This window comes from Pongo abelii, chromosome 9, assembly GCF_028885655.2.
Source record: "Pongo abelii isolate AG06213 chromosome 9, NHGRI_mPonAbe1-v2.0_pri, whole genome shotgun sequence".
Lineage (NCBI taxonomy): Eukaryota > Metazoa > Chordata > Mammalia > Primates > Hominidae > Pongo > Pongo abelii.
The window spans coordinates 4,720,206-4,744,351 of NC_071994.2; the positions used below are offsets into that span (position 1 = coordinate 4,720,206).

At 54.1% G+C, this 24,146-nt stretch overlaps 2 protein-coding genes across 6 annotated transcripts in view; both read right to left on the minus strand.

The window, feature by feature from the left end:
- ANO1 (anoctamin 1) overlaps positions 1 to 24,146 on the minus strand; it is a 111,702-nt gene that overhangs the window by 27,259 nt on the left and 60,297 nt on the right. For 3 of the 5 annotated variants that reach the window (XM_054524184.2, XM_054524183.2, XM_054524185.2), the window contains 5 exons: positions 12,735 to 12,817; positions 9,419 to 9,490; positions 5,532 to 5,606; positions 1,194 to 1,395; positions 822 to 933 (listed from right to left, as the gene is read on the minus strand). In XM_054524184.2, the coding sequence (XP_054380159.1) occupies positions 822 to 933; positions 1,194 to 1,395; positions 5,532 to 5,606; positions 9,419 to 9,490; positions 12,735 to 12,817 (544 nt within the window). Of the gene's footprint in view, positions 1 to 821; positions 934 to 1,193; positions 1,396 to 5,531; positions 5,607 to 6,565; positions 6,644 to 9,418; positions 9,491 to 12,734; positions 12,818 to 24,146 lie in introns of all 5 variants that reach the window. The other 2 variants (XM_054524182.2, XM_054524186.2) reach the window with 1 other exon arrangement.
- Positions 20,090 to 23,444, minus strand: LOC129048568 (uncharacterized). The gene is made up of 2 exons (XM_054524187.1): positions 21,489 to 23,444; positions 20,090 to 20,647 (listed from the first exon to the last, which is right to left on the minus strand). Exons 1-2 carry the CDS (start codon positions 22,218 to 22,220, stop codon positions 20,390 to 20,392), a joined length of 990 nt encoding a protein of 329 aa, XP_054380162.1. The 5' UTR covers positions 22,221 to 23,444; the 3' UTR covers positions 20,090 to 20,389.

Sequence of the window (24,146 nt, forward strand, 5' to 3'; positions counted from 1 at the left end):
GGGGCCCTGGGACCCTGGGCCAGGAGGGCGGGCATGGCACTGGTGAATCACTTGATGTGGAGGAGGCAGCCTTTTGGGAGGCTCTGAGATCAGACCAGCCAGTCCCTTGCAGAAGTGGTGGTGGGGGTGGGGGGCATCATTGTGGGTGGGCCGCAGGCCCCACCACAGCCTGGGATGGCTCCAGAGGGTCCAGGCACGGAAGGTTTCACCCCACCAGGAGCTGTGAAGAGGGCTCAAGTGGCCAGCAGCCGCATTTCCACGCCCTCCTCTCTCCTTGTCCCCACTCTGTGGACTCCTCCCTACGTGGACTCCTCCCTACCTGCCGTGGGAGCACCTGCAGCTGGCTTCTGCGGTTCTCTGCCCAGACTCCCTGCTGCTGGAGCTTCCCACTGCCTGGAGTCCCTGGGGTCCCCTCTGCCCAGGGTCCTCACTCCCGGGTCCTCACTCCCCAGTCCTCACTGCCTGGGGTCCCCACTGCCCGGGGTCCTCACTGCCCAGAGTCCTCACTGCCCGGGGTCCTCACTGCCTGGGGTCCCCACTGCCTGGGGTCCTCACTGCCCAGGGCCCTCACTCCTGGGTCCTCACTGCCTGGGGTCCCCACTGCTCGGGTTCCCTGCCACCTGGGCTCCCTGCTGCCCAGGGTCCCGCTGCTCTGGAGCCTCAGCAGGGCCCAGGCCTTCTCCCTGACCCTCTTTGGCTGCGGGTGCCACGGTGTCTGCCTTGCCCCCCTGGGCTCCAGGTGCCCCCCACCTGTGGGGAGGGAGAGCCCTCTCCTGGACCTGGGAGAAGCGAGGTGAGGGAAAGGCTGAAGATGTCCCTACCGGCCTTTGAAGAACGCCACGTAAAAGATGGGGGTGTAGGAGTTCACAAACTTCAGCAGGAAAGCCTTGAAGATCAGCCTCTCCTCAAAGCTTTTCTCCGTCTTTGGGACCTCTAGAGAGAGGGGTAGGATGATACTGAGGCTGTGGCTGGGATGGCCCCCAACAGCCTGGTCCAGCTTCCGGCTGGCCACTGGCACAGTCACTCAGTCGGCTCTCGTAGGCGCGCCAGGGCCTGTGCTCAGGATCCCCATTGAGAACCAGGGAGTTGGGGCCCAGAGAGGTTAAGCAACAAACTCAAGGATGCACAGCAAGAGGCAGGCGACTCCAGCTGCCCGAGTCCAGGCCACGGGTACCTGGAACGTGGGCACTCACCGATCTTGGTGAGCCACCGGGCTATGCAGCCGTACACCTCGTCCAGGAGGATGATGACCACTAGATTGATGATGACTGCGGTGGCTGTGACTGTGACCCGGATGTTGGACCGCACAGAGGGGGAGGAGTTCATGGCCAAGGCGGCGGCCATGGAGATTCTGTAGATGATGACGCCGAGGACGATGGCAAACGTCACTGCAATCTGCAGGGGGGAAAGGGACACTCTTGGTTGGAGGCCCACCCAGGACCTTCCTGGGCCTGCCCCATCTGCTTCCTCAGCCCAGCTGTCCCCCAACCTTCCTGCTCTTCTGCTTCAAAACAAGCACTGACATTTCTTGGGCACCAGCCAAATGCCAGGGGCTTTCTGTGCGTTAACCCACCAGAGACAGATGGACGAGGGGCTAGTTTCTGTTCCATGGACGAGGACACTGAGGTTCAGAGAGGTTACGTAGACAGGCCAGGTCACCCAGCTCAGGAGCTGGGATTTACCAGGCAGTCTGCCCAAGCCTGCAGTTCACAAGATCTTTGCACTACCATCTTCCCAGAGCCCAGGCACCGTCCTCAAGCACAGCGCCCAGGACACAGTATGGCCGCCATGCCAGTGGCTGGTCCCAGAGCAGGCTGACTGCAGGATGGGGCTTTCCCCCGAACCCATGGTGAGCTCAGGGACATCCTCAGGTGGTGCAGGGCTGAGGTGTGCCTCCCTCACAGCCACCTCCCAGGGACTCCCCAGGTAAAGGAGGCAGGTGCGGCCTGGGATGGGGCAGGGCTTTGGGTCTGGCTGGAGATGCTTTGGGTCCCTTCTCCCAGCCAGCAGCACCCTTCTAGCTCTCCCACCACAGTGAGCCCCTCCTCTTGCCAAACCTACCGTGGGACCAGAACATTCCATAAAACTTGGGTTGGCGGTTGCCTGAGAAACCGTGATGGGAGCTGGCTACAATGACAAGATTGTTCCACACACCTCTGTCTGTCTGTCTGTCTGTCTGGGCTCCCTCACCCTGCCCTGCTCTGCCCTGCCCTGCCCAGGGGTGTGGATGCCCCACTCTGGGCCCTCATTCAGGATGGATGGACCGAGGGCTGGGCAGGAGAAGCACATAACAAAGCCAGGCTCCTTACCCAGGCGTGAAACCACCCGCAGGACATAGGCTCTGTCTTGTCACCCTGTGTCCCCGCGTTCCAGGAAATCGTATATTTGCTCCCATGCAAGGGTGCAGAGGGCAGGTCCCGTCCCTGCTAGCACGGTCACGGGTGGTTCCGAGGACAGGCCCAGGAGGCCTGGGGCTGCCCTATGTGTCTCCCAGTTGCAGCTTGGGATGGGTCTGTTTGCCCCAGAGGGAGTCTGCAGCTTTCAGAAACCTAGAAAAGCTCTTATTTCACATTCTGGGCTGTTACCACCGGCTTCTGCAGGCATCTGCCAGTGACACATGGTGACTACACCCTGCCCAGGAAAACGCCTGCAGCCCTCACCACACCCTGACAAAGGAGCAGCCCTGCTGTGAGGCGTGGGGACCACTCCCTGGCCAGCTCTGGGGAATGAGGGCTTTCCTTGGAAAACCCCTCAGTCCTGCCAAGAGGCCTCCAGGATGTCTGTCCCCGTGCCAGCATGCGGAGGTGCAGCTGGAGCGCCGGGCCTGTGGGTGACTCAGCGAGGGAGGCCCTCCACCCCAGCGGGCGCGTCCCCTGCCCTGCCACGGGGCAGTCGGGCCCATGACAGGCACGCCCTGCAGCAGGCTCCCTTCCAGTCTCCCTGGTCCGTGTCCCCTGCATCCCCAGGACCAGGGGCGTGTGGGGCACATCCTAGGTGCTCAACCAACGTTTGTTCGCTGAATGAAACTCCCAAGTTGAAGACAAAGCTGTGTCCTCTTCAACCCTATGAAGCCCTTGGGACAGGGGTTTACCAGGATATCAAGACTGGGAAAAGAGTCGGCTACTTCCCTATCCAATATCCTCTGTCTTTCCTCCACCATCCCGCCTTGCTGAGACGGCAGTGTGTGCTCATTCCTGAGCCTCCCTGCAGAGGAGGTGGCCACGTGAAACAGTTCTGACCAATGAGATGCAAGCAGAGGTGTGGTGGGTCTTCTGCAAAAGCACCTTCAGATAGGGGTTGCCACCCCTGGCCCATCTCTTCCCCCACCCTTCCCCTTCTTCCAGCCTGGAGAGTGAAAGTGATGCTGGAGGTGCAGCAGCCATGTTGTCACTAAGAGGTGACCCACTCCTAGGACAGGCGAGCAGAAGGTCAGAGAAGCCAGTCACTCTGATGGCATTGTGGGGCCACCAGACCAGCCCTAGACGGCACCTCCTCCCCAGCCCCGCATTGGCCCTTCTGTGACAATGCTGCTGCTTCTGCAGTGGGAGTGGCTGAACCTCAGGCTAGCCTCTGCTGGGTGAGGGATGGGGAGGCTCTGGTTATCTCCCAGCCCCCTAACCTGGCGCCTGGCCAGAGGGGACAGATCCCCTCAACACGAGGCCGGGTGTCCTCCCACCAAGTTGCTGGAGAGCACAACAGCCCCCAGCCCCCAGCCCCCACCGAGGGGCTCCCCTTCTCCAGGTAAGGGGGATGAGCAGGCCCCACCACTGAGGCCACCATCCTCTGGACTTCTTTATGTCGGCCGGGGTCCCTCTTACTGTACCTAAGAGCATGAGGGGACATTGGATCTTCCTGCTGCTTCCATGACTTGGTCAGGGGGCCCTTGGCCCCTCACTCAACCCAGAAAACAAAGACAGTCCCCTGCCTCTGTCTCTCCAAGTTCCTACAGAATGGCATGGATCTTGGAGCAGACAGTCCGACTGGCACCAGCTTCTGCAGGCATATGCCAGTGACTACATGGTGACCACAGCCACTGCCTCTGGCTGGCAATGGAGGAGAGGATGCAGCCTTCTGGCTTTAGTTTCTGTATGAGCAGGAGGGGGATGGTACCAGGACTGGCCAGTGACGAGACGCTCTGGTGAGGCCCTCAGTGCACAGCTGCCAACCTGGGCTCGAGTACCAGGACTCGGGGCTAGGTGGCCACAGGAGGCGCTGCCTTCAAACTGTTGGGCTGGACGAGGGCAGGGTCATTTGTAACATGACCACAGCTGGCTCCGAGCACTTGGGGGGTGATGGAAACACAGCTAGCAGGCGGCCAAGGCCGAATCCATTGGGGGTTGAAGTCCCTGGGACTGAAACCCCCTAAAAGCCACAAGATGTTTGCCCACAAGCCACGTCACAGACTTGCGGTCCCTGAGTAGCACTATCGTGTCCTGTCTGCATGTTATTTATTTAATAGTTTTCTTTTTTAAAATTTTTTAAAATTTGTTTTTACTTATTTTAATGCTGATGCCTGTATCAGGGCTCAAGTCATGTTTTGATCACAAAATAAACAAACAGGTGTTATTTTTTGAGACAGGGTCTTGCTCTGTCGCCCAGGCTGGAGTGCAGTGGCACGACCACAGCTCACTGCAGCCTCGACTTCTCAGGTTCCAGCAATTTTCCCACTACAGCCTCCCGCATAGCTGGGACCACAGGCGTGCACCACCACCCCAGTTAATTTTTGTATTTTTGGTTTTGCCATGTGGCCTAGGCTGGTCTCAAACTCCTAAGCTCAAGCAATCCTCCTGCCTTGGCCTCCCAAAGTGCTGGGAATACAGGTGTGAGCCACTGCACCTGGCCCATTTAATGGTTTTCTTAAAAAGTCTTCAGTTTCATCTTAAATGATATCTTTGAATTCCAGGCTTGAATTACTAGATACTCAAATAAGTGTGTCTCTCAAAATGAAAGCTGTGTATCAGGCACCACAGAAATCATCTCATGTACTCCCTGGCGTGTGAAGTCCTAACTGGGGGTCACTTGGGAACCCTGGTCTCTTCCCATTGTAGGGGTAGTGGGGAGTCTTCCCCACCCACCCACTGCCCAGAGGAGATGGGGCCGGCGCACACTGGGACCAATGGCACTGCCGCTTGAAGGGCTGAATCAGGTCTTGGAGGACACCAATCACATCCTTTTTTTTTTTTTTTGAGACAGAGTCTTGCTCTGTTGCCCAGGCTGGAGTGCAGTGGTGTGATCTCGGCTCCCTGCAACCTCTGCCTCCTGGGTTCAAGCAATTGTCCTGCCTCAGCCTCCTGAGTAGCTGGGATTACAGGCATGCACCACCACACCAGCTAATTTTTGCATTTTTAGTAAGAGACGGGGTTTCACCATATTGGCCAGGCTGGTCTCGAACTCCTGACCTCAAGTGATCTGCCTGCCTCGGCCTCCCAAAGTGCTGGGATTACAGTCGTGAACCACCACGCCCGGCTGAAGCCAATCACTTCCTTGTGGTTTCCCCTGACTTCCTCCGGCCTTAACCTTCTGGAACTTACCATGAAGATGATGGAGACCAAGTTGGTGAGGTAGGCTGGGAACCGATCTCTCCAGGTCAGCTTCACTTTGTCAGTCTACAACACAAAAGAATGCTGGTCACTGTCTGGAACCATCATGATGAGACATGTCTGTGTGTCAGCGTGGGTGCGTGTGCGTGCGTGCGTGGGCCCGGGGACAACTTGAACAACAGAAATACTCAGAAAAACCTTCAAAAATGCCCACAGGCGATGAGCCAGTGCAAACGCATAGGGCTCCAAGAAGCATTTGGGGGTTTATCACCTATGTCACAGGATAACGGGAGTAAGAGCCGTTTAACACTGTGATTCCTCTGTGTATGGGACGTTGTAATGCCAGCTGCCTTTCTAAAGACTGTTGGACCACATCTGGGAGAAACCTGGACTTGGAGTCCATTTCTTCAGCTAAAAGTCTCACTTCTAGGTCTTGGAAGATGGAAGATGTTTTCCCAGTGCCACCCAGACCATAATAGTTATTTTTCCTTTGTGGAGCAAGTTGAAACAAGCAGCTAGCACTACAAGTTAAAACGTCGTCTGCGGTGACACATGGCCTGAAGGCTCTCAGAACCCAAGGTTGGCTTGGTCTGGAGAAACCCTAGGTAGAAGCTCATCACTAACCCGGGAGGTTTCAAATGGGGGTGGATTTTTCCATGGGAAAATGCATGTATTAGCTCACAGAATGCAGACGGGGGCACGACACCGGAGGCCACTCGTTCCAGGGGTGGACGGCATGCGTGTTAACGAGAAGACCAAGAAACACTTGCAGGCAATGGTGACAAGCACGTTTCACGAGCTCCAAATCAAGCCAGAGCCCCACCCCCGCCCCCGCCACCGCAGACCCACCATAGCCATGCAGTGCCATCGCAACACGCCGGGCTCACTGGGTGCCGAAGGAAGACAGAGAAACACGGATGTGAATGTTAAAAAAAAAATACAGAAGTTTGTTGAGGAAAAACACAATCGACTTTGATTGCCTGCAAACAGTCAAGACGCGCGTTGCCCGCAAAATAGAAAAGTACCAATTTCACCCCCGCCATGGCTGTCTTAACCCTCTGCTTCCATTTGTTTGTTGACTCCTCTGGAATATGCCGGCGCTTCTGAGGGCGGGTGGGGGGAAAGAGAGCACCATGCGGTGAAGCGGGAGGCGGCACCACAGACCGCGGGGCCCAGGGAACCGTCCCCATCTTGGCAGCAGGCTGGCCCCTCCTGGTGCCGGCCATACGCTCACTGCCAAGGCTGACTCGGGTTCTGGGTGTTTTAAACAAGTAAGAGATGGCAGAGACCCACGTTCGGAAAGAACATCTGTAACAAAGGTGGTGGAGACAGGAGAGACTCCAGCACGCACCCTCCACTGGACCGCGTCATGCCCCATCTCACAGACGGTGGCTGGATTCCAGCGGGAGGTAGTGGCCAAAGGCGCAGGTCACCACCAGCATCTTATGACAGCAAGAAGGAAGCCACACCCAGAAGCCCAAGCTCATCCGCCAGTTAGGTGGTGGGTCTCTTTCCATAAACGAATTCAGTGCCATAGCTGGAGGGAAATCAAAACCATAGAGCAGCCACTGGGAGCCAAATGAAATGGAGGAGGAAATAAAGGGTACAGCCTGTCAGAAGCAGACAGGGCCTGGGGGTGCCTCTGAGCTCTGCAAAAATAAACCCCCATGCCTCTGTTGCTTTCATGTGATCAGAGAGTCTGGGCTGAAACCAAGCCACAGGCCACAGAGGTGGAGGGACCCTGTATCCAAGAGGTGGCTTCCTTCCGGCACCCGTTGCCCAGATTCGCTGTTGTGGCTTGGTTAGGTCCCTTGCCTTAAATGGACATAGTGTGTGCCACAAAAGCCCTTTTCTGCCCCTTAGGAAGGAATGAAATACCCATCGATGCTCACTCTAAGAGGTGCGACCACACAACTACAGGGTGGGCTGTCTTGGGGGCCACACACTGACTCCTGAGACATCTTCACCCAGGCTTGGGGGCTGGGACGCCGCCCTGAAAACACGCTAGATGCCTGCAGGGCCTTAGAGATGGTGGCATCCAGGCCTTTTGCTTTCCCAGGAGGGAATGAGGGGCAGAGGGCCCGAAGGGCCGGGGCAGAGGGCAGCTGGCACCCGGGCATGCACATCCAATGTGTTAAGTCAGACAGACAGTCTCTTTATTTTAGGGCGATAACTCCTGCTTTTATAGTTGTATTCTGCACATCTTTGAGTCCTGCTCAGACCCTCAGGGGTGTTTAAAAAGACATACTTCTGGCCGGGCATGGTGGCTCACACCTGTAATCCCAGCACTTTGGGAGGCCGAGGTGGGTGGATCACGAGGTCAGGAGATCGTGACCATCCTGGCTAACAGGGTGAAACGCTGTCTCTACTAAAAATACAAAAAATTAGCCGGGCGTGGTGGTGGGCACCTGTAGTCCCAGCTACTCGGGAGGTTGAGGCAGGAGAATGGTGTGAACCTGGGAGGCGGAGTTTGCAGTGAGCGGAGATCGCGCCACTGCACTCCAGCCTGGGCTACAAGCGAGACTCCGTCTCAAAAAAAAAAAAAAAAAAAAAAGACATACTTCCTTCCTAGCTATAGGAGGACCAAGCTGTACCCCAGATTCTCACTGTATTTGAAGAGCTGGGCCTTGGGAGGAGGCTTTCTAGAGCACCCACTTTACCCTCCAGATGGGATTTTGGCAACTGTAACCCCCGGCCACTTTGAACCTGTGACCACTGTGCCCTGACACATTGACAAGGAAAGACAAACCCAGGGGTTTGTCCTGATCAGTCCTCAAGGCTGAAAGTGCAGATATGACACAAGGTCAGGACCTGTGAGAGCTCCCTCCACTGCCCTCATCCCTCCAGGGGTCAATGCGGGCGTCTCCACCCTCCGTTAGAGGCTGACAAGGCCAGGAGCTCTATGCCTGCTTGTCCCACATCATGTGAAAAACACCATTAAAAAACTTTGCTGGGCACGGTGGCTCACGTCTGTAATCCCAGCACTTTGGGAGGCCAAGGTGGGCGGATCTCTTGGGGTCAGGTGTTCGAGACCAGCCTGGGCAACATAGTGAAACCCCATCTCTATTAAAATACAAAAAAATTAGCTGGGCACGGTGGTGCACGCCTGTAGTCCCAGGTACCTGGGAGGCTGAGGCATGAGAATTGCTTGAACCTGGGAGGTGGGGGTTGCAGTGAGCCGAGATCACGCCATTGCACTCCATCCTGAGCGACAGAGAGAGAGAGACTCTGTCTCAAAAAACAAACAAACAAACAAAGCCGGCAAGCACCTCTGGAGGTCTTCGAGAATCCTGGCTGCACATATGACTTAATTTGAATGAGACGTTTGGGGAAAAAGAAAAGCAATTATTATAAAAAGACGATGACCTCAAGAACATTGCAAAACATGTTTCACTCTCATTCTCACAGTCTGAGTGAAACAAGGAACTGGCCATTTGCTCAGGGGCGCTGGTTTGGCAAAGGCTTCTGTTTCGTTGTTCGGCATAGAACAGGAGGGATGTACTGTGAAAAAGCTTTGAAGCTTCAAAGCCACATGGTTCTTCTGGTTGAAGTGCTTGCTGAAATTTGAGATCACCCTCAGGATACATCAAGATGAGGGATCTAGAAGAGGTTTGATAAACTATAGTCCTTCGGCCAAATCTGGCCCCCTGTCTGTTTTTGCAAATAAAGTTTTATTGGAACACAGTGTATGGAACACAGGCCCATGTGTTTACCTACTGTCTATGGCTCCTTTTGCTGCTACCATGGCAGAGTTGAGCAGCTGCAACATGGGATTACAGAGCCTACAATATTTGTTCTCTGGGCTGATCCCAGGTCTACATTGTTGATGAACACAGTGTTTTATTGCTGGGAAAGTTAACCCGCAGTGGCCACCATACCTCTTTGTTTCTGGACTCTTTCTTCAGAGACTTCTCCAAGACTCTGGCTTCGTATTCAGCTCTGGGATGATCCTGTGAATGAAACCAAGTCAAGACAGAGTCCTTGTTAATTGTGAGTCTGAGCTCCTCAGCGTCAGCATACTCGGCAAATCAGTCCATGTATTAGCCTCGGGCACCCTTTGGGTCCAGTTCATAGTTGGCTGCTGAATACTTCCAGTGTAATCCCCCCGTTTGTGGTCTGGATAGTGACCCAGGATCATCCCACTTGTGGGGAACCCCAGCCCATTGGGAGGGCCACCGAATCTGGCCTCTGTGTCCTCCTGGAGGTAGAGAAGCCTGTACCAGGCTGCAGTGAACACCCAGCCATGAACTGGCCCTGCGAACATTCTACAGAGGAGCTGTGGGGGTCGGAAGAGACGCAGTAAGTGTCGGCAAGCGCAGGAAGCCCAGAGGTGCCAGGCCTTGGGGAGCTCAGCACAGGTCAGCGAAGGGTGCTGGAAGGGAAGAACGGGTTAGGAGAGACCGGAGGTGGGGAGAAAGCAGAGACCCCGCCCACGTGGAGGGACCGCGGGAACTTCGTGGTAGAAAGAGATTAATTAGGTGCAAGAGAAGGTCCCTCTCCCAGGGAGACAGGCCATGGGAAGATAGAGGAGCGACAAAAAGTTCCAAACCTTGACAGCCTCCTTCAGGGAACCAGAAAAGTAAAAACAAAAACACAAAGATGTCATTACTTAGGTTGTTATTTTAGAAATAGGACCTGTCCACTAAAGACAACTTTCTTTCTTTTTTTTTTGAGATGGAGTCTTGCTCTATTGCTCAGGCTGGAATGCAATGGCACGATCTCGGCTCACTGCAAGCTCTGCCTCCCGGGTTCAAGTGATTCTCCTGCCTCAGCCTCCCGAGTAGCTGGGACTACAGGTGCCCGCCACCAGGCCTGGTTAATTTTTTGTATTTTTAGTAGAGATGGGATTTCACCATGTTCACCAGGATGGTTTCGATCTCCTGATCTTGTGATCCGCCCTCCTCAGCCTCCCAAAGTGCTGGGGTTACAGGCGTGAGCTGCCGCGCCCGGCCTTAAAGACAACTTTCTTAAAAACTAGGATGAAGGTAAATGGATACAGGTGAGCCGGGATGGGTGGGTGACCCTGGGTTCCATTAGGTTCGCTGCTGCTTGAGGGTGACTGTGGGCCGGCTGTGGCCTTTCCCATGGTTTTGGAAATTCCCCAAATTTCCAAATTTCAGTGCTGGACTGAAACGTCTCAGACTCAGCTAAGGCACACATGGGCCACACGATAGGACACAATTGTCCTTCTGCTTCTGTACCAAAGTCTGGGGTTCAAGCTATGTGGAGGGGCGGCCCCCGTCGCCTGAGGTTATTACTCCCAAAGGAGGCCCTGACCAGCCGCTGAGGGGTGCGAGTGGCTCACTTTGGGAAATTCATTCAGGCCCCTTGGCACCGCGTGTGCCCAGTGACTTCGGTCGTCACCCCCAAAATCAAGATCCCAAGCCATCGGGTTCAGGAGATCAGGGAATGGGACCCCAAGGGGTTGAACAAAGGGGACTGGGCCTCACCACCAACTTTCCCCAGCCACAGGGACATCACAGACGGGACATTTGAAATTGACTTCTGAACGAGACGGTGACTGCTTTTTTTTCTATTTGAATCTTTCTAATTGAAAGGGCAAGGGAAGAGAACACCCAGAGAGCCCCCGCCATGGACAGGGCTCTGGGCTCTGTCCCCGCTCCGCCCTGCAGAGCTGTGTGCTGTGGACAGGTTGCATTGATCTCTGTCTGGTCATTTGTGGACAGGATAATGAGATCGGCTAAGGAAGAGGGTGGAGGCTGCTGTCTGGGCAGGTAAAGGTGTCGCCCAGTGGCCACTAGCCGGGCAGCCATTTATGGGGCACTGACTGTGTGCTAGGTCAAGTTCTAAGTGCTTTATATCTATTGACCCATTGAGACCCTACAAATGCCATCAACTGAGGACACTGAGGTACAGAGATGTTAAGCAATTTGCCTGGGGTCACACAGCAAGGCTGGTGCCGAATCTGGATGGAACTCTGGCAGCCTGGCCCCAGAGGCCCGTCTTGTACCCTGTGAGCTGCCGTGCCTCTCCCAGAAAACTCTAATCCGCTTGTCTGTTGACAATATTGTCAGCCCAAAGCTGGCACATTTTTTGAAGACTGACCCATGGGTTCAGTCTGAGAGGGAGCAGATTGTGTGAGAAAATACAATAGAAAAGTTAAAAAATTTTTTTTAAAGAAAAAAAGCCTTTAAAAGAAAAATATCTTTAAAAAGAAATGTCCACATTCCAATAAAAATGCATGAAAAGGTTCTCTTTTTAAAAGGGAGCATATGTAGCCTGGGCAACATAGCAAGAACCTGACTCTTACAAAAAATTAAACAATTCGCCAGGCATGGTTGTGTGTGCCTGTAGCCCCAGCTACTTGGGAGGCTGAAATGGGAGGAGGGCTTGAGCCCGGGAGGTCAAGGCTACAGTGAGCTATGATCATGCCATTGCACCACAGCTTAGGTGACAGAGGGAGACCCTGTCTCCCAAAAAGGGGGGAGCATGTTTTACAAAATTAAATAGTGGTCAGCGTGGTTCCGCCTCACAGCGCGTACATGAGGTCACCTCTGTTGTGCACCAAGGCTAATTGTGGGGACTGTTACTCCTTTTCATTCCCACTTACCCTGAAGGGAATTCCTGCTGGACTTGGGATCCCTGGGAGTACGGTTCACCTGGCATCCCAAGGGCCACGTAATATTGAATGTCCCTCTCTCTGGAGCACGAAGATGCCCAACACTGGCTTTCCCTCTACGTTAGTAAAGGATGCGTTCCCTCTCGTCAGCCACGCCCAGCTGCAGGCACAGAGCTGGCTCTGGGGAACGCAGGTTTGGCACCCGGGGAGGCAGACACTCACGGCCACTTTTGGAGACCCATGGGCAGTGTCCATTTCCTCTCCACCCCCATGGGTGGTGCTGACAGCCCGGGCAGCCCCCAGACGCGATGAGGTCAGTGTGGTGAGCCCTGGCCTGTGCCTGAGACCACGCTGGTGGCTGGGGTGTCCATGTGAGCATGGGGATGGAAACACTTCAGCAGACAGGGAGTGGTCACTTTGGCTATGGAGGATGTTCGGAACACCAGGGTGTTGAGTGGCGAGGCAGGCAGGGGGCCGGGGGCGGGGGGCAGCCTTGCCTCAGCTTGGACCAGGAGCGCTTTCTGACCTCGGCCTCCGTGAAAGTCCCAAGGAGGTCCTGGGGTAGGGGGAGCATGAGGGAAGGGCGTGACGTGCACGGCGGCAAACCCACTGACCTCCTCCTCCTCGAAGCCCGTGAGGTCCCAGCGGTAGTTGAGTCGCATCTGTTTCCGCTTCCAGTGCTCCATGAAGGTGGCAGCTGCGGGCAGGGGCAAAACCAGAGTCTCTGATGACATAAAGGCATTTTTTTTTTTTTTTTGAGATGGAGTTTTGCTCTTGTTGCCCAGGCTGTAGTGCAATGGCGCAATCTCTGCCCACTGCAATCTCACCTCCTGGGTTCAAGCGATTCTCCTGCCTCAGCCTCCCGAGGAGCTGGGATTACAGGCATGCACCACCGCACACAGCTAATCTTTGTATTTTTAGTAGAGACAGGGTTTCACCATGTTGGCCAGGCTGGTCTCGAACTTCTGACCTCAGGTGATCCACCTGCCTTGGCCTCCCAAAGTGTGGGGACTACAGGCGTGAGCCACCGCGCCCAGCCAAGGCATTCTTTTCTTTATCAGTGTTTGGTGAGCAAGGGTGATATACTGGGCTGAGAACTTCTTGTGAATTCACGTGTTCAGCCCTCCCACCAATCCTGTGAGGCAAGAGCCATCATTCTCCCTTTTTACAGATGAGGCAACTGAGGCACAGGACACTCAAGTCCTGACCGAGGTTACCCAGCTAGTCAGTGAGGGACGGGCAGCATGGTCCGAGAGCCCGTGCCTCAACCATCCTCCCCCATTGCTCTCGGGAACCCTGGTTCGGAGGTCAGGAGGAACGAGGGTTGAGCCCAGGCCACTCACTCACTTGGGCTTCAAACCACCCCAGGGGTATGCCTGCTGAACCGCACTGGCAGCTGTTGCATTCAGCTTCATATTCCCAACAGACAGAGCATGGTTCAAATGCCGCCTCCTCCAGGAAGCCACCGATCATCCCCCTCAATGTGAGAAAAACCCAGCTCCTCTCGGGACCTTCCTCAGCCTGCATCTGTCTTGCCCACGGTGTCAGTGCTGCCTTCCATCAGGATCCCCATCCCGTGACTTGTGTGTGAGGCAGGGATGGGGCCTCGTTCCCCTGGGTCCCCAGTTCCCACAGGTGCCTGGGACAGACAGGTGCTCGAGTGGGCACCGAATGAGTGACTTTTGCGAGCACACAGCTTGCAAAAGGAGATGCCCTTGGCTGAACTGTTTATCCTGAACGCTTCTCCCTGCAGAAGAAAATCAGCAGAGGCTGAGGGGCAGAGGAATAGGAAGGCCGCAGAGTTCCTCAGAGCTCACCATTCTTGAGCTGTTCCTTGCCAGGCACTGTTGGGAGCTGGTCAATCTACAGACCCCTCTAGGACAGGGCCGTTGCATCTGTCTGAAGATGCTTAGTACAAATTTTAGGGCAATAATACCAGAGTTCAATACCAGCCACTGAGCTCTGTGACCTTGGGCAAGTTATTTAGCCTCTCTGTGCCTCTGCTTCCTCATCCATAAAATGGTGCCCTCTAATAATCAGACTTGGAGTATCAGTGAGGAACTATCAGTGTTATTTAAGCCTCACGGTGATCATAGGAGGGAGGCGCTATTCCCATCCCCTCCATTTTACAGAGGGGGAAACTGAGGCTCAGAGGGATCAAATGGCTTATCCAAGAAGCAGCAGCATTGACGTGCAGATAAAAGGGGCTGTGCGACGGTGACCGTGCAGAGTGAATTCACAAATGTGGCCCTTAACTGAAGGCAACGTGTGGCAGGAAAGAACGAAAGTCATGGGTGTGAACTTGGTTCAGAGGGTGTGAATCTATGCATAACACACCCCATTCCCATTAAGGCGAGGTGCGAATGGGGCTTCTGAGGATGCACGGGTTTGTCTAGGATGGCTACTGTATCAGCTGGCCCAGCCTGGAAATAGGAACCCCCCCCCCCCCCCCACCCAGGTCTTTTCACAGTGGAGTAATTTAATCCTGAGACTTGCTCGTATAGGCAATGGAAAAGCTGAGAAGCCACACAGGGGATGGTGGGACCACCCAGAGATGACCCACAGCAGGAGCTGGCATCCGTTTCAGGATGGCAGGACAGTAGGAGGTGCTCAGCGCCAATGCTGGAGCCAGAAATTGCAGCTGCCCAGAAGAAGCTGGGATCATGGAGGAAGGGCTTCCCAGGGGAAGTCAGAGCCTGGAGAAGACGCAGTCATTGCTGGGGATGTCCCAGGAAGTGGAGGGGGATGGGGAGCAATATCTCTGCTGCTCCCTTCCTCCCACCTTCTGATTTCCCAAAAGGGCTTCCCACTGGCTGAACCTACTGGGAAGAGGGAGACCCGGGAGCCTGGAGAACGTGGCTCCCCAAGATGCAGAGCTGAGCTGGCGAGGGAACGGCTATCGCTGAAACACCTGCTGGAAACCCAGCCACTCAGCAGACACGCATTGAGCACCATGGCTGGTGAGGAGGGCCACAGGGGGCCCAGCAGGATGCCCCCAACCTCCAGGGGCCCCTGACCCTCAGGAGGCAGACGGTGGGAGCGGCCTGTCTGCGGTGGGCACCCTCCCCAGGAGGCAATGCGGGGAGGTCTCTGCCTCTTTGAAGATGTCCTTTGGCCCCTGTAGCTGCTCTGGAGCAGTGGAGGAGGCCAGCCGTTCCCTGGTCTCTGCCTGGTCTGCAAGGCCCCCGATGGCTCCTCCACTGTGCTATGAAAGCTGCCTCTTTCTGTCCTCCTCTGCCCACCCAGGGCAACAACGCCCTTTTATGACGCTTTTTGGGGCTGAGCACTGCCCAGGAGGGCTGGCTCCAGGCACACCTGCAGAGTTGGCCTGTTTACCTGCCGTGATGGTTAGTATGAGCGTCAACTTGATTGGATTGAAGGATGCAAAGTATTGTTTCTGGGTGTGTCTGTGAAGGTGTTGCTAGAGGAGATTAGCATTTGAGTCAGTGGAGGGGGAGAGGCAGACCCACCCTTCATCTGGGTGGGCACCATCCCCTCTGCTGCCGGCGCGGCTAGAAAAAGCAGGCAGGGGAAGGTGGAAGAGCAGACTTGCTGAGTCTTCCGGCCTTCATCTTTCTCCCATGTTGGATGCTTCCTGCCCTTGAACATCAGACTGAGTTCTTCAGCTTTTGGACTCTTGGGACTTACACTAGTGGTTTGTCGGGGGCTCTCACGCCTTCAACCATAGACTGAAGGCTGCACTGTCGGCTTCCCTACTTTTGGGGTTTTGGGACTCAGACTGATCCACTACTGGTTTCCCTTCTCCTCCACTTGCAGACGGCCTGTTGTGGGGCTTGACCTTGTGATGGTGTGAGTAGTCGATTCTCCTGAATAAACTCCCTTTCATACGTACAATATCCTATTAGTTCTGTCCTTCCAGAGAACGCTGACTCACGCACCTTCCCTGTCCCGGCCTCCCCAGCTCCTCCTCTTTCCCAGACTTGGCCTCCATTATGACACTTGCCCCACTACCGCCCTGGCTTGCCCTCTCTGCCCTTGCCAGCTTGCAGCATAACAAGTCACCAGTTAACGAGGACGTACCCGTGTACTAGCATTTTACAGATATCAGTCATTCTCATCCTCACAACGACCGCAGGCAGGCAGGAAGATTCCCATTCATAGATTTACAAAGCGGAGACCATTTACAAAACTGAGATTCAGAGGCCGGAGTGCTGTGCCCAAGGTCAGGTGCAGGGGAGCAGCAGCTGTTGGATTCGAACCTCATTCTCTTTGACTCCAGAGTCTTCACAGAACCATGATACTGGACCGACTCTCTGTGCAGATGTTTAACTTTCCTTAAGGAAATAATAGCTGTAGCATCACAAATCTGATTATTAAAGCATACCATCTTATGGATGAGGAAATGGGGGCACAGAGAGGTTAAGTAACTTGCCTAAGGTCACAGAGCTTGGTGGCTGGTATTGAACCCTGGTATTCTTTCTTTCTTTCTTTTTTTTTTTTTTTTTGAGAAGGAGTCTCTCTCTGTTGCCCAGGCTGGAGTGCAGTGGTGTGATCTCAGCTCACTGCAACCTCTGCCTCCTGAGTTCAAGTAATTCTCCGGCCTCAGCCTCCCAAGTAGCTGGGACTACAGGTACATGCCACCACGCCCGGCTAATTTTTGTAGTTTTAGCAGAGACAGGGTTTCACCATATTGGCCAGGCTGGTCTTGAACTCCTGGCCTCAAGTGATCTGCCTGCTTCGGCCTCCCAAAGTGCTGGGATTGCAGTTATGAGCCACTGCACCCGGCATTGAACCATGGTATTCTTGCTCTAAAATTTGTACTGTGTCTTCAGATAGAAGCAAAGGCCCTGTCCTGGAGGTGTCTGTAGATGGGCCAGGACCCAGACTGGAGCCTAGAATGTAACCTGGTGGCTGGGGGTGGGGTGGAGGGTGAAGATGATACAAAGATGTGGCTTGTTTGGCTCAGACACGTTTAAAAAGTAAAGACATTTGACATAAAAATTATGCCTTTCCTGCTTCTCCTTTAAAAGCCAGAAGCATTGGCAGCGGAAGGCTGGAGCTGAGCAATGATCATCCCTTTGTGAAAACTTGGGCACACCTTTCCACTTGGCCACAGACCCCACCGTGCCCTATTGTCTGGTTTTGTGGGCACTGAGCGTGGGGGTGGAGCTGTGGAGTCCAGGCTTCACGAGCAGGAAAGGAATGTGGAGGCTCATGCTGCACCTGGTGGCCAGTCCTCAAAGCTGGCATTGTGAGCAGTGTGAAGAACCACCTTCTAGCAGAGTGAGCGAAGGCAGGAAGAACCCTGAGCTCCGTCCTCCTCAAGTAATTCTCCTGCTCCTGAGCCCACCCTCCTCACCCACGCGAGCTCCGATTCCTGCCCTCCGAGGCTCCCAATCCTGGTCCTCCTTGCCAATGTGCCAACCACCTCATGCAAATGTTGTATAATACCCAGCTGCTGCCAGGCGCTGGACACGGTGCTTTCCCACGCCTGATCCCCCCGGATCCTGCCCCGGCCCCCTCCACACAGGGACAACGCATTCCATTTTATAGACACATAGCTGAGGTTCTGAGACGTCAGGGGACTCATCAAGTAAGGGCAGAAACCTGGACCCAGGCCTTCCGACACCCAGATAGGCTGGCATTAGGGACGGAGCTTCCCACCCACACGAGTGTACAATGAAGAAACAGCCTTGAGTGCAGCAGCCTTACAAGGTGGCCAAAGGGACAAGCCCATCCTCCTGAAATCTGGAGCCCAGGAGTCACCACAGCACACAGCACAGAGGGTGGCAGCGAGCGAGAAGCCAGGCCTGGCGGGAGTGGGTGGTTGGGCTACGGTACCTTCCCACATTGATTTTCACAGCACAGAGTCACACAAATTCCTCACAGAGGCGTCCAGAGGCAGCAGTTGAGCGAAAGACTCTAGGTCTACGTGGGATCTCATCGGGGTGAGCGTGGGCGGCTGACCACACTGCTGCCAACCTCAGTCTCCACATCTGAGAAATGGGCTTGTTACCAGCGCCTGCCTGAGAGGGTCTATCACAGGGTGTCCCTGACTTCATTCACAAGCGGTGCTCAGGGCAGGGCCCGCATCTCTGTAAGGGCTTGACAGAGGACTGCTCTTACAGCCCGGCTCGGTCGTGGGGATCTCCACATGTCCCCTTTAGAGGCTCAGCACAGGACAGAGGCTACATTTTGTAACACCCCATTTGTATAAAATACCCAGAATATTTATGGTAAATATATATATAAATATATATATATAAATAAATATAAATATTTATGGTAAGTTTTTATGTAGCTGCTCTGGAGCATTGAAGGAGCCCAACCCCCTGAAATCTGAATCCATAGATTCAGGTAAATCCGGAGAGACAGAAAGCAGATTGGTAGTTGCCAGGGTCTGGGGTTGGGGGAAAGGGGGACCGACTGCTTCATGGGGATAGGGTTTCCCTTTGAGGTCATGAAAATGTTCTGGGATCAGACAGAGGCGTGGATGCATAACATGTGCTAAATGCCACTGAATTGTGCACCTAAAATGGTTAATTTTATGTTGTGTGAATTTCACTGCAATTTACAAAAAGCTAATGATAGAATGATGAGCATAGATTCCCCTTATGTGTTAATATGCACCTGCCACATCTTGGAAGAATCATAGGAGAATGGGCCGGAGGGACACACACATGTGTGGTTACCTGTGGTGGGGGGCAAGCTGTCCATTTCCTCCGGGATTTCTCAGTGTGGGTCTGGGAATCTGGGGTGTTTACGAATCTCCCCAGGGAGCTTGTTAAAATGCAGATGTCTGACCTAGAGAGTCACCCAGGGTCCCCGGAATCTGCATTCTGAACAAGCTCCACAGGCTGCCCGCAGGCATCTGGAAGTACCGACCCCTCTGTCTTTCTGCCGTCCTTCTCCAACCATCCCTCCATCCATCAGGTTAGCCGCCTCTCCTCCCAGGCTGCCTCCCACCCCGCCTCGACCTATCCCAGTGTCTCTACTACTCAGGCCTCACTCCAATTTCCCTAATTCCGCGGCGCCTCCTTAGCTGGCTGGCGGACTCCCTTTCTGAGCTCTCTCTCCCCTGAGATGTTGTTGCCCAAACCAGGGCACAATCTCAGGCGCTTCATCTGACGCTCTCTTGGTTCCCCTGAGCGAGCTGCAACCCGCTCTGCAGCTGCCCAGTGGACAGCCCCATCTCTCCGGTGAGATCCACGCTCCTCACAGGCAGGGGTCGTGTCTTCCAAGCCTCTGCCCTCCACCCCTGAGCCCACCAGCTCTGGGAAGCAGGCAGGGCACAGTCACACACGACCACAGAGCAGGGGTGCATCCTGCTTGGACTGTGCATGTGGGGTCCCTATCCATTCCCCTCCTTGAAATGTGACCCCCTGCTCTGGCCTGACTTACATCCCCCCAAATTCACATGGAAGCCCTGACCCCCCAGGTGATGGTATTTGAAGATGGGGCCTTTGGAGGCTGATTGGGTTTAGCTGAGGTCATGAGAGTGGGGTCCCCGTGATGGGATTCGTGCCCTTGGAAGAGGAGACAGCAGAGAACGGGCTTCCTGTCTCTCCCTTTGCCACCTGAGGACACAGGGAGAAGGTGGCTGTCTGAAAGCCAAGGCGTGGGCCAAATCAGCTGGCACCTTGATCTTGGACTTCTCCATACTCAGAACTGTGGGAAATGCATGCCTGTTGTTGCAGGCACCTGTCCGTGGTATTTGGTTATGGCAGCTGGAGCAGACTAAGACACCCACCCCCGGGAATAGAAACCACCCTTTGCTAACCTCCAGTTCCCAAGAAGTGCAATGTTTGCTTAGTGCAGACTCCATTTCCATGAACTAGAGGTTAGAGAGGGGTCTCCTGGGGAGTGGCAGGGCGGGGGCAGCGCTCTGGTCCTGCATGTGAGCGCTTGGTAGAGATGGGTGGGGCACAAAGGCCTCCAGCCTCCCCTTTCGCTCTGAGTCACCAGGCACCCTACCTATTTATCCCTGGAACAAGTTTAGTTCCCGCAGACGATCACAGTGCATCCCCTTCGTCCCCACCTAGCTGGGAGTGACTCAGCTGGGTGACTTGTCAACTCCATGTAAAATCTCAGGCCCAGCCCCTGGGAGGAGTTCCAGTTCCATCTCTGACATTTCATTAAAGTTGGGACCATCTTTCTCTGGCTTTTTGCAGCCAGGCTCAAATCAGATAAACTCCTTTGCTCTTCGTGGAACTGACAAGCAGTTAAAACCCCATTATTATGCTATAATTTCAGAAAATGGATCCAAGTGAATAGCTAAATAGGGCTCAACGCTGCTTAATGAGACATCTTATTTGAGGCTTTCAAATGTCAGAAATCCCAGACAGCAGCAAGCTGAAGTCTCTGGGGCCAACGTGTCAGCTCCAGGAAAGCTGGACCCCACGGTGCAGTGGAAGCAAAGATTAAAACAGCAGGCTGGAGGTGATTCATCCACTGTGAATACGGAGCCCCACACCCCGGCGGGCGGGTGGCTACGACCAGGCTCCCGGCTGCCAGGCAGTAACAGGTTTATGTCTCCTTGCCATTGTGGGAGCAGAAATGTGAACAGCTGGAGGCAGGAAAAGAAAGGACACAAGGGGAGAAGAAACACCAGAGGGAAAATAATCCCTTAGAGGGTAAAGAACAAATAATTGAATAAGGGATTAAAAAACACACAAGGAGAGATCCCTGGTAATTGCCCTTGACAGCCAGTGTGAAAAGGGCTCGGGATGGGGGCTTTGTCCCTCCCCTTTCCGCTCACACCTCTCAGCCACAGTGGGTTCCTTCCTGTTGTTCCTGTCTTGATTTAGAATAAGCTCCTTTTCTCTAAAGCAAGTGCTTCGTGGGAGTGGCCTGGCTTTTTTGTGAATTCCCCCCGCCCCTGCTCAAAATAGGAGTGTGCAGACGGAACTTGTACTTGACTCTATTTGACAGTCAGGGCACATTTGTTGTCTCCCAGGGCTGAAGTGGAGCTAGGGAGGGGTGAGACAAGCAGCAAAGCCTCCCGCGGGGTCAGCAGGCACAGAGTCCCCCACTCCCAGAGTCGGAGGAATGCAGCCATCTGCTAGGAAGGGGCTGGCCCGCAGCTCTTGGGGCGCAAGGCACTAGGTGTGCAGTGAAAAATTGCAAAACAGGCAGGCTGGCTTCATGAAACAGGGTCACCGAATGAACGGCCACAGCCCATGGGGGCCAGCGCGCTCAGCAGCACTACGCCTACATATCCCCCGCTATTGGCTCACGGTACATTTCTGCCACCCCAAGAGGGCCCTGGATGAGGGCCTGGGGAATGTTTGGACAGAGAGGTGGGACCAGGGCATGTGCTGAAACCTTGGAGGCAGATGGGCTGGGGTGCGCATCTGAGACATCTGTTAGGGACCTGTTAGCTGTGTGATTTTGGGCAAGTCGCTTACCCTCTCTGTGCTTCTATCAGAGGCATTCCAACCAGAGCGACTCCATCTTGAGTGAGGACTAGGAAAAATGAGGCTGGGACTTGCTGGGACTCCATCTTGAGTGAGGACTGGGAAAAATGAGGCTGGGGCTTGCTGGGACTCCATCTTGAGTGAGGACTGGGGAAAATGAGGCTGGGGCTTGCTGGGACTCCATCTTGAGTGAGGACTGGGAAAAATGAGGCTGGGGCTTGCTGGGACTCCATCTTGAGTGAGGACTGGGGAAAATGAGGCTGGGGCTTGCTGGGACTCCATCTTGAGTGAGGACTGGGAAAAATGAGGCTGGGGCTTGCTGGGACTCCATCTTGAGAGAGGACTGGGAAAAATGAGGCTGGGGCTTGCTGGGACTCCATCTTGAGTGAGGACTGGGAAAAATGAGGCTGGGGCTTGCTGCGACTCCATCTTGAGTGAGGACTGGGAAAAATGAGGCTGGGGCTTGCTGGGACTCCATCTTGAGAGAGGACTGGGAAAAATGAGGCTGGGGCTTGCTGGGACTCCATCTTGAGTGAGGACTGGGAAAAATGAGGCTGGGGCTTGCTGCGACTCCATCTTGAGTGAGGACTGGGAAAAATGAGGCTGGGGCTTGCTGCGACTCCATCTTGAGTGAGGACTGGGAAAAATGAGGCTGGGGCTTGCTGGGACTCCATCTTGAGTGAGGACTGGGAAAAATGAGGCTGGGGCTTGCTGCGACTCCATCTTGAGTGAAGACTGGGAAAAATGAGGCTGGGACTTGCTGTGACTCCATCTTGAGTGAGGACTGGGAAAAATGAGGCTGGGGCTTGCCGGGCTGCATTCCCAGAAAGTGAGGTATTCCCAGCCTCTAGATGTTTACGTTAAGGGAACAGATTGATAACGTTTACTAAACAGACCCAGACTCAGGAATGTCCTGATATCCCGAGATGTTGAGAACAAAAGCATTCCTAATTTTGCTTTAGAGATAATAATATTGACTCTCGCAAAATATAGCAATTAAGACAATTAATCCTTTATCACAGACCCTCATACGAGATTATATCTCACTATGATTTTCTTTGTTATCTTCTATATAAACAAGCACTGTACCTAGGGTAGGCACGGTCCTCCTCTGACTTTCGGAATGCCCTATTCTGTAGCCATTCTTTCACTCCTTTACTTTCTTTCTTCTTCTTCTTCTTCTTTTTTTTTTTCCTTGAGACAGAGTCTTGCTCTTGTCACCCGGGCTGGAGTGCAATGGTGCGATCTCGGCTCACTGCAACCTCTGCCTCCTGGGTTCAAGCGATTCTCCTGCCTCAGCCTCCTGAGTAGATGGGATTACAGGTACCTGCCACCATGCTCAGCTAATTTTTTGTATTCTTAGTAGAGAGGGGTTTCATCATGTTGGCCGGGCTGGTCTTGTACTCGTGACCTCAGGTGATCCACCCACCTTGGCCTCCCAAAGTGCTGAGATTACTGGTGTGAGTCACTGAGCCTGGCCACTCCTTTACTTTCTTAATAAACTTGCTTTCACTTTAGACTGTGGACTCACCCTGAATTCCTTCTTGTGTGAGATCCAAAAACCCCTCTCCTGGGGTGTGGATCAAGTCCCCTTTCTGGGAACACTTTAGCATCTTCAACAGAGAAAAGAACAGAGCCTTGGTCTGCTGTGGGGTTACAGAGAGAGCCGGTGCAGAGCCCTTACCCGGGGCCTGGCACGGAGGCAGTCCTCAGCACAGCTCCCAAAGGGAAGGAGGTGTATTTTCGTGGAGACAGACGGGGAAACTACTCTAGGTGAGAGAAAAACTTGGAGGTAATCCAGTCAGGAACAAGCAAGGCACGCGTTCAGCACACACGCCAGCCGGAGCCAGTTAGTAATGCCTGCGGAGTAGGGCCTAGAGTCAGGTATTTGGGGCTCAAGATGGAGACTTCTCAAATAACTTAAAACAGAAGTATCATTTAACTCAGCAATGCCATTACTGGGTATATGCCCAAAGGAATATCAGTTGTTCTACCATAAAGACACATGTATGCATATGTTTACTGCAGCAGCATTTATGAGAGCAAAGACATGGAATCAACAAAGATGCCCATCAATGGTTAACTGGGTAAAGAATATTTGGTGCAGGCCGGGTGTGGTGGCTCACAAGTGTAATCCTAGCACTTTGGGAGGCTGAGGTGGGCAGATCACCTGAGGTCAGGAGTTCGAGACCAGCCTGGCCAACATGGTGAAACCCTGTCTCTGCTAAAAATACAAAGATTAGCTGGGTGTGGTGGCGGGCGGCTACAATCCCAGCTATTTGGGAGGCTGAGGCAGGAGAATCGCTTGAACATGGGAGGCGGAGGTTGCAGTGAGCTGAGATCGCGCCACTGCACTCCAGCCTGGACGACAAGAGTGAAACACCGTCTCCACTAAAAATAGAAAAATTAGCCGGGCATGGTGGCAGGTGCCTGTAATGCCAGCTACTCAGGAAGCTGAGGCAGGAGAATCACTTGAACATGGGAGGTGGAGTTTGCAGTGAGCCGAGATCGTGCCACTGCACTCCAGCCTGGGCGACAGACACTCTGTCTCAAGATAAAAAATAAAAAAGAATATGTGGTCCGTATACACCATGGAACACTACGCGGTCATAAAAAGAAGGGCTTTGCAGCAACATGGATGGAGCTAGA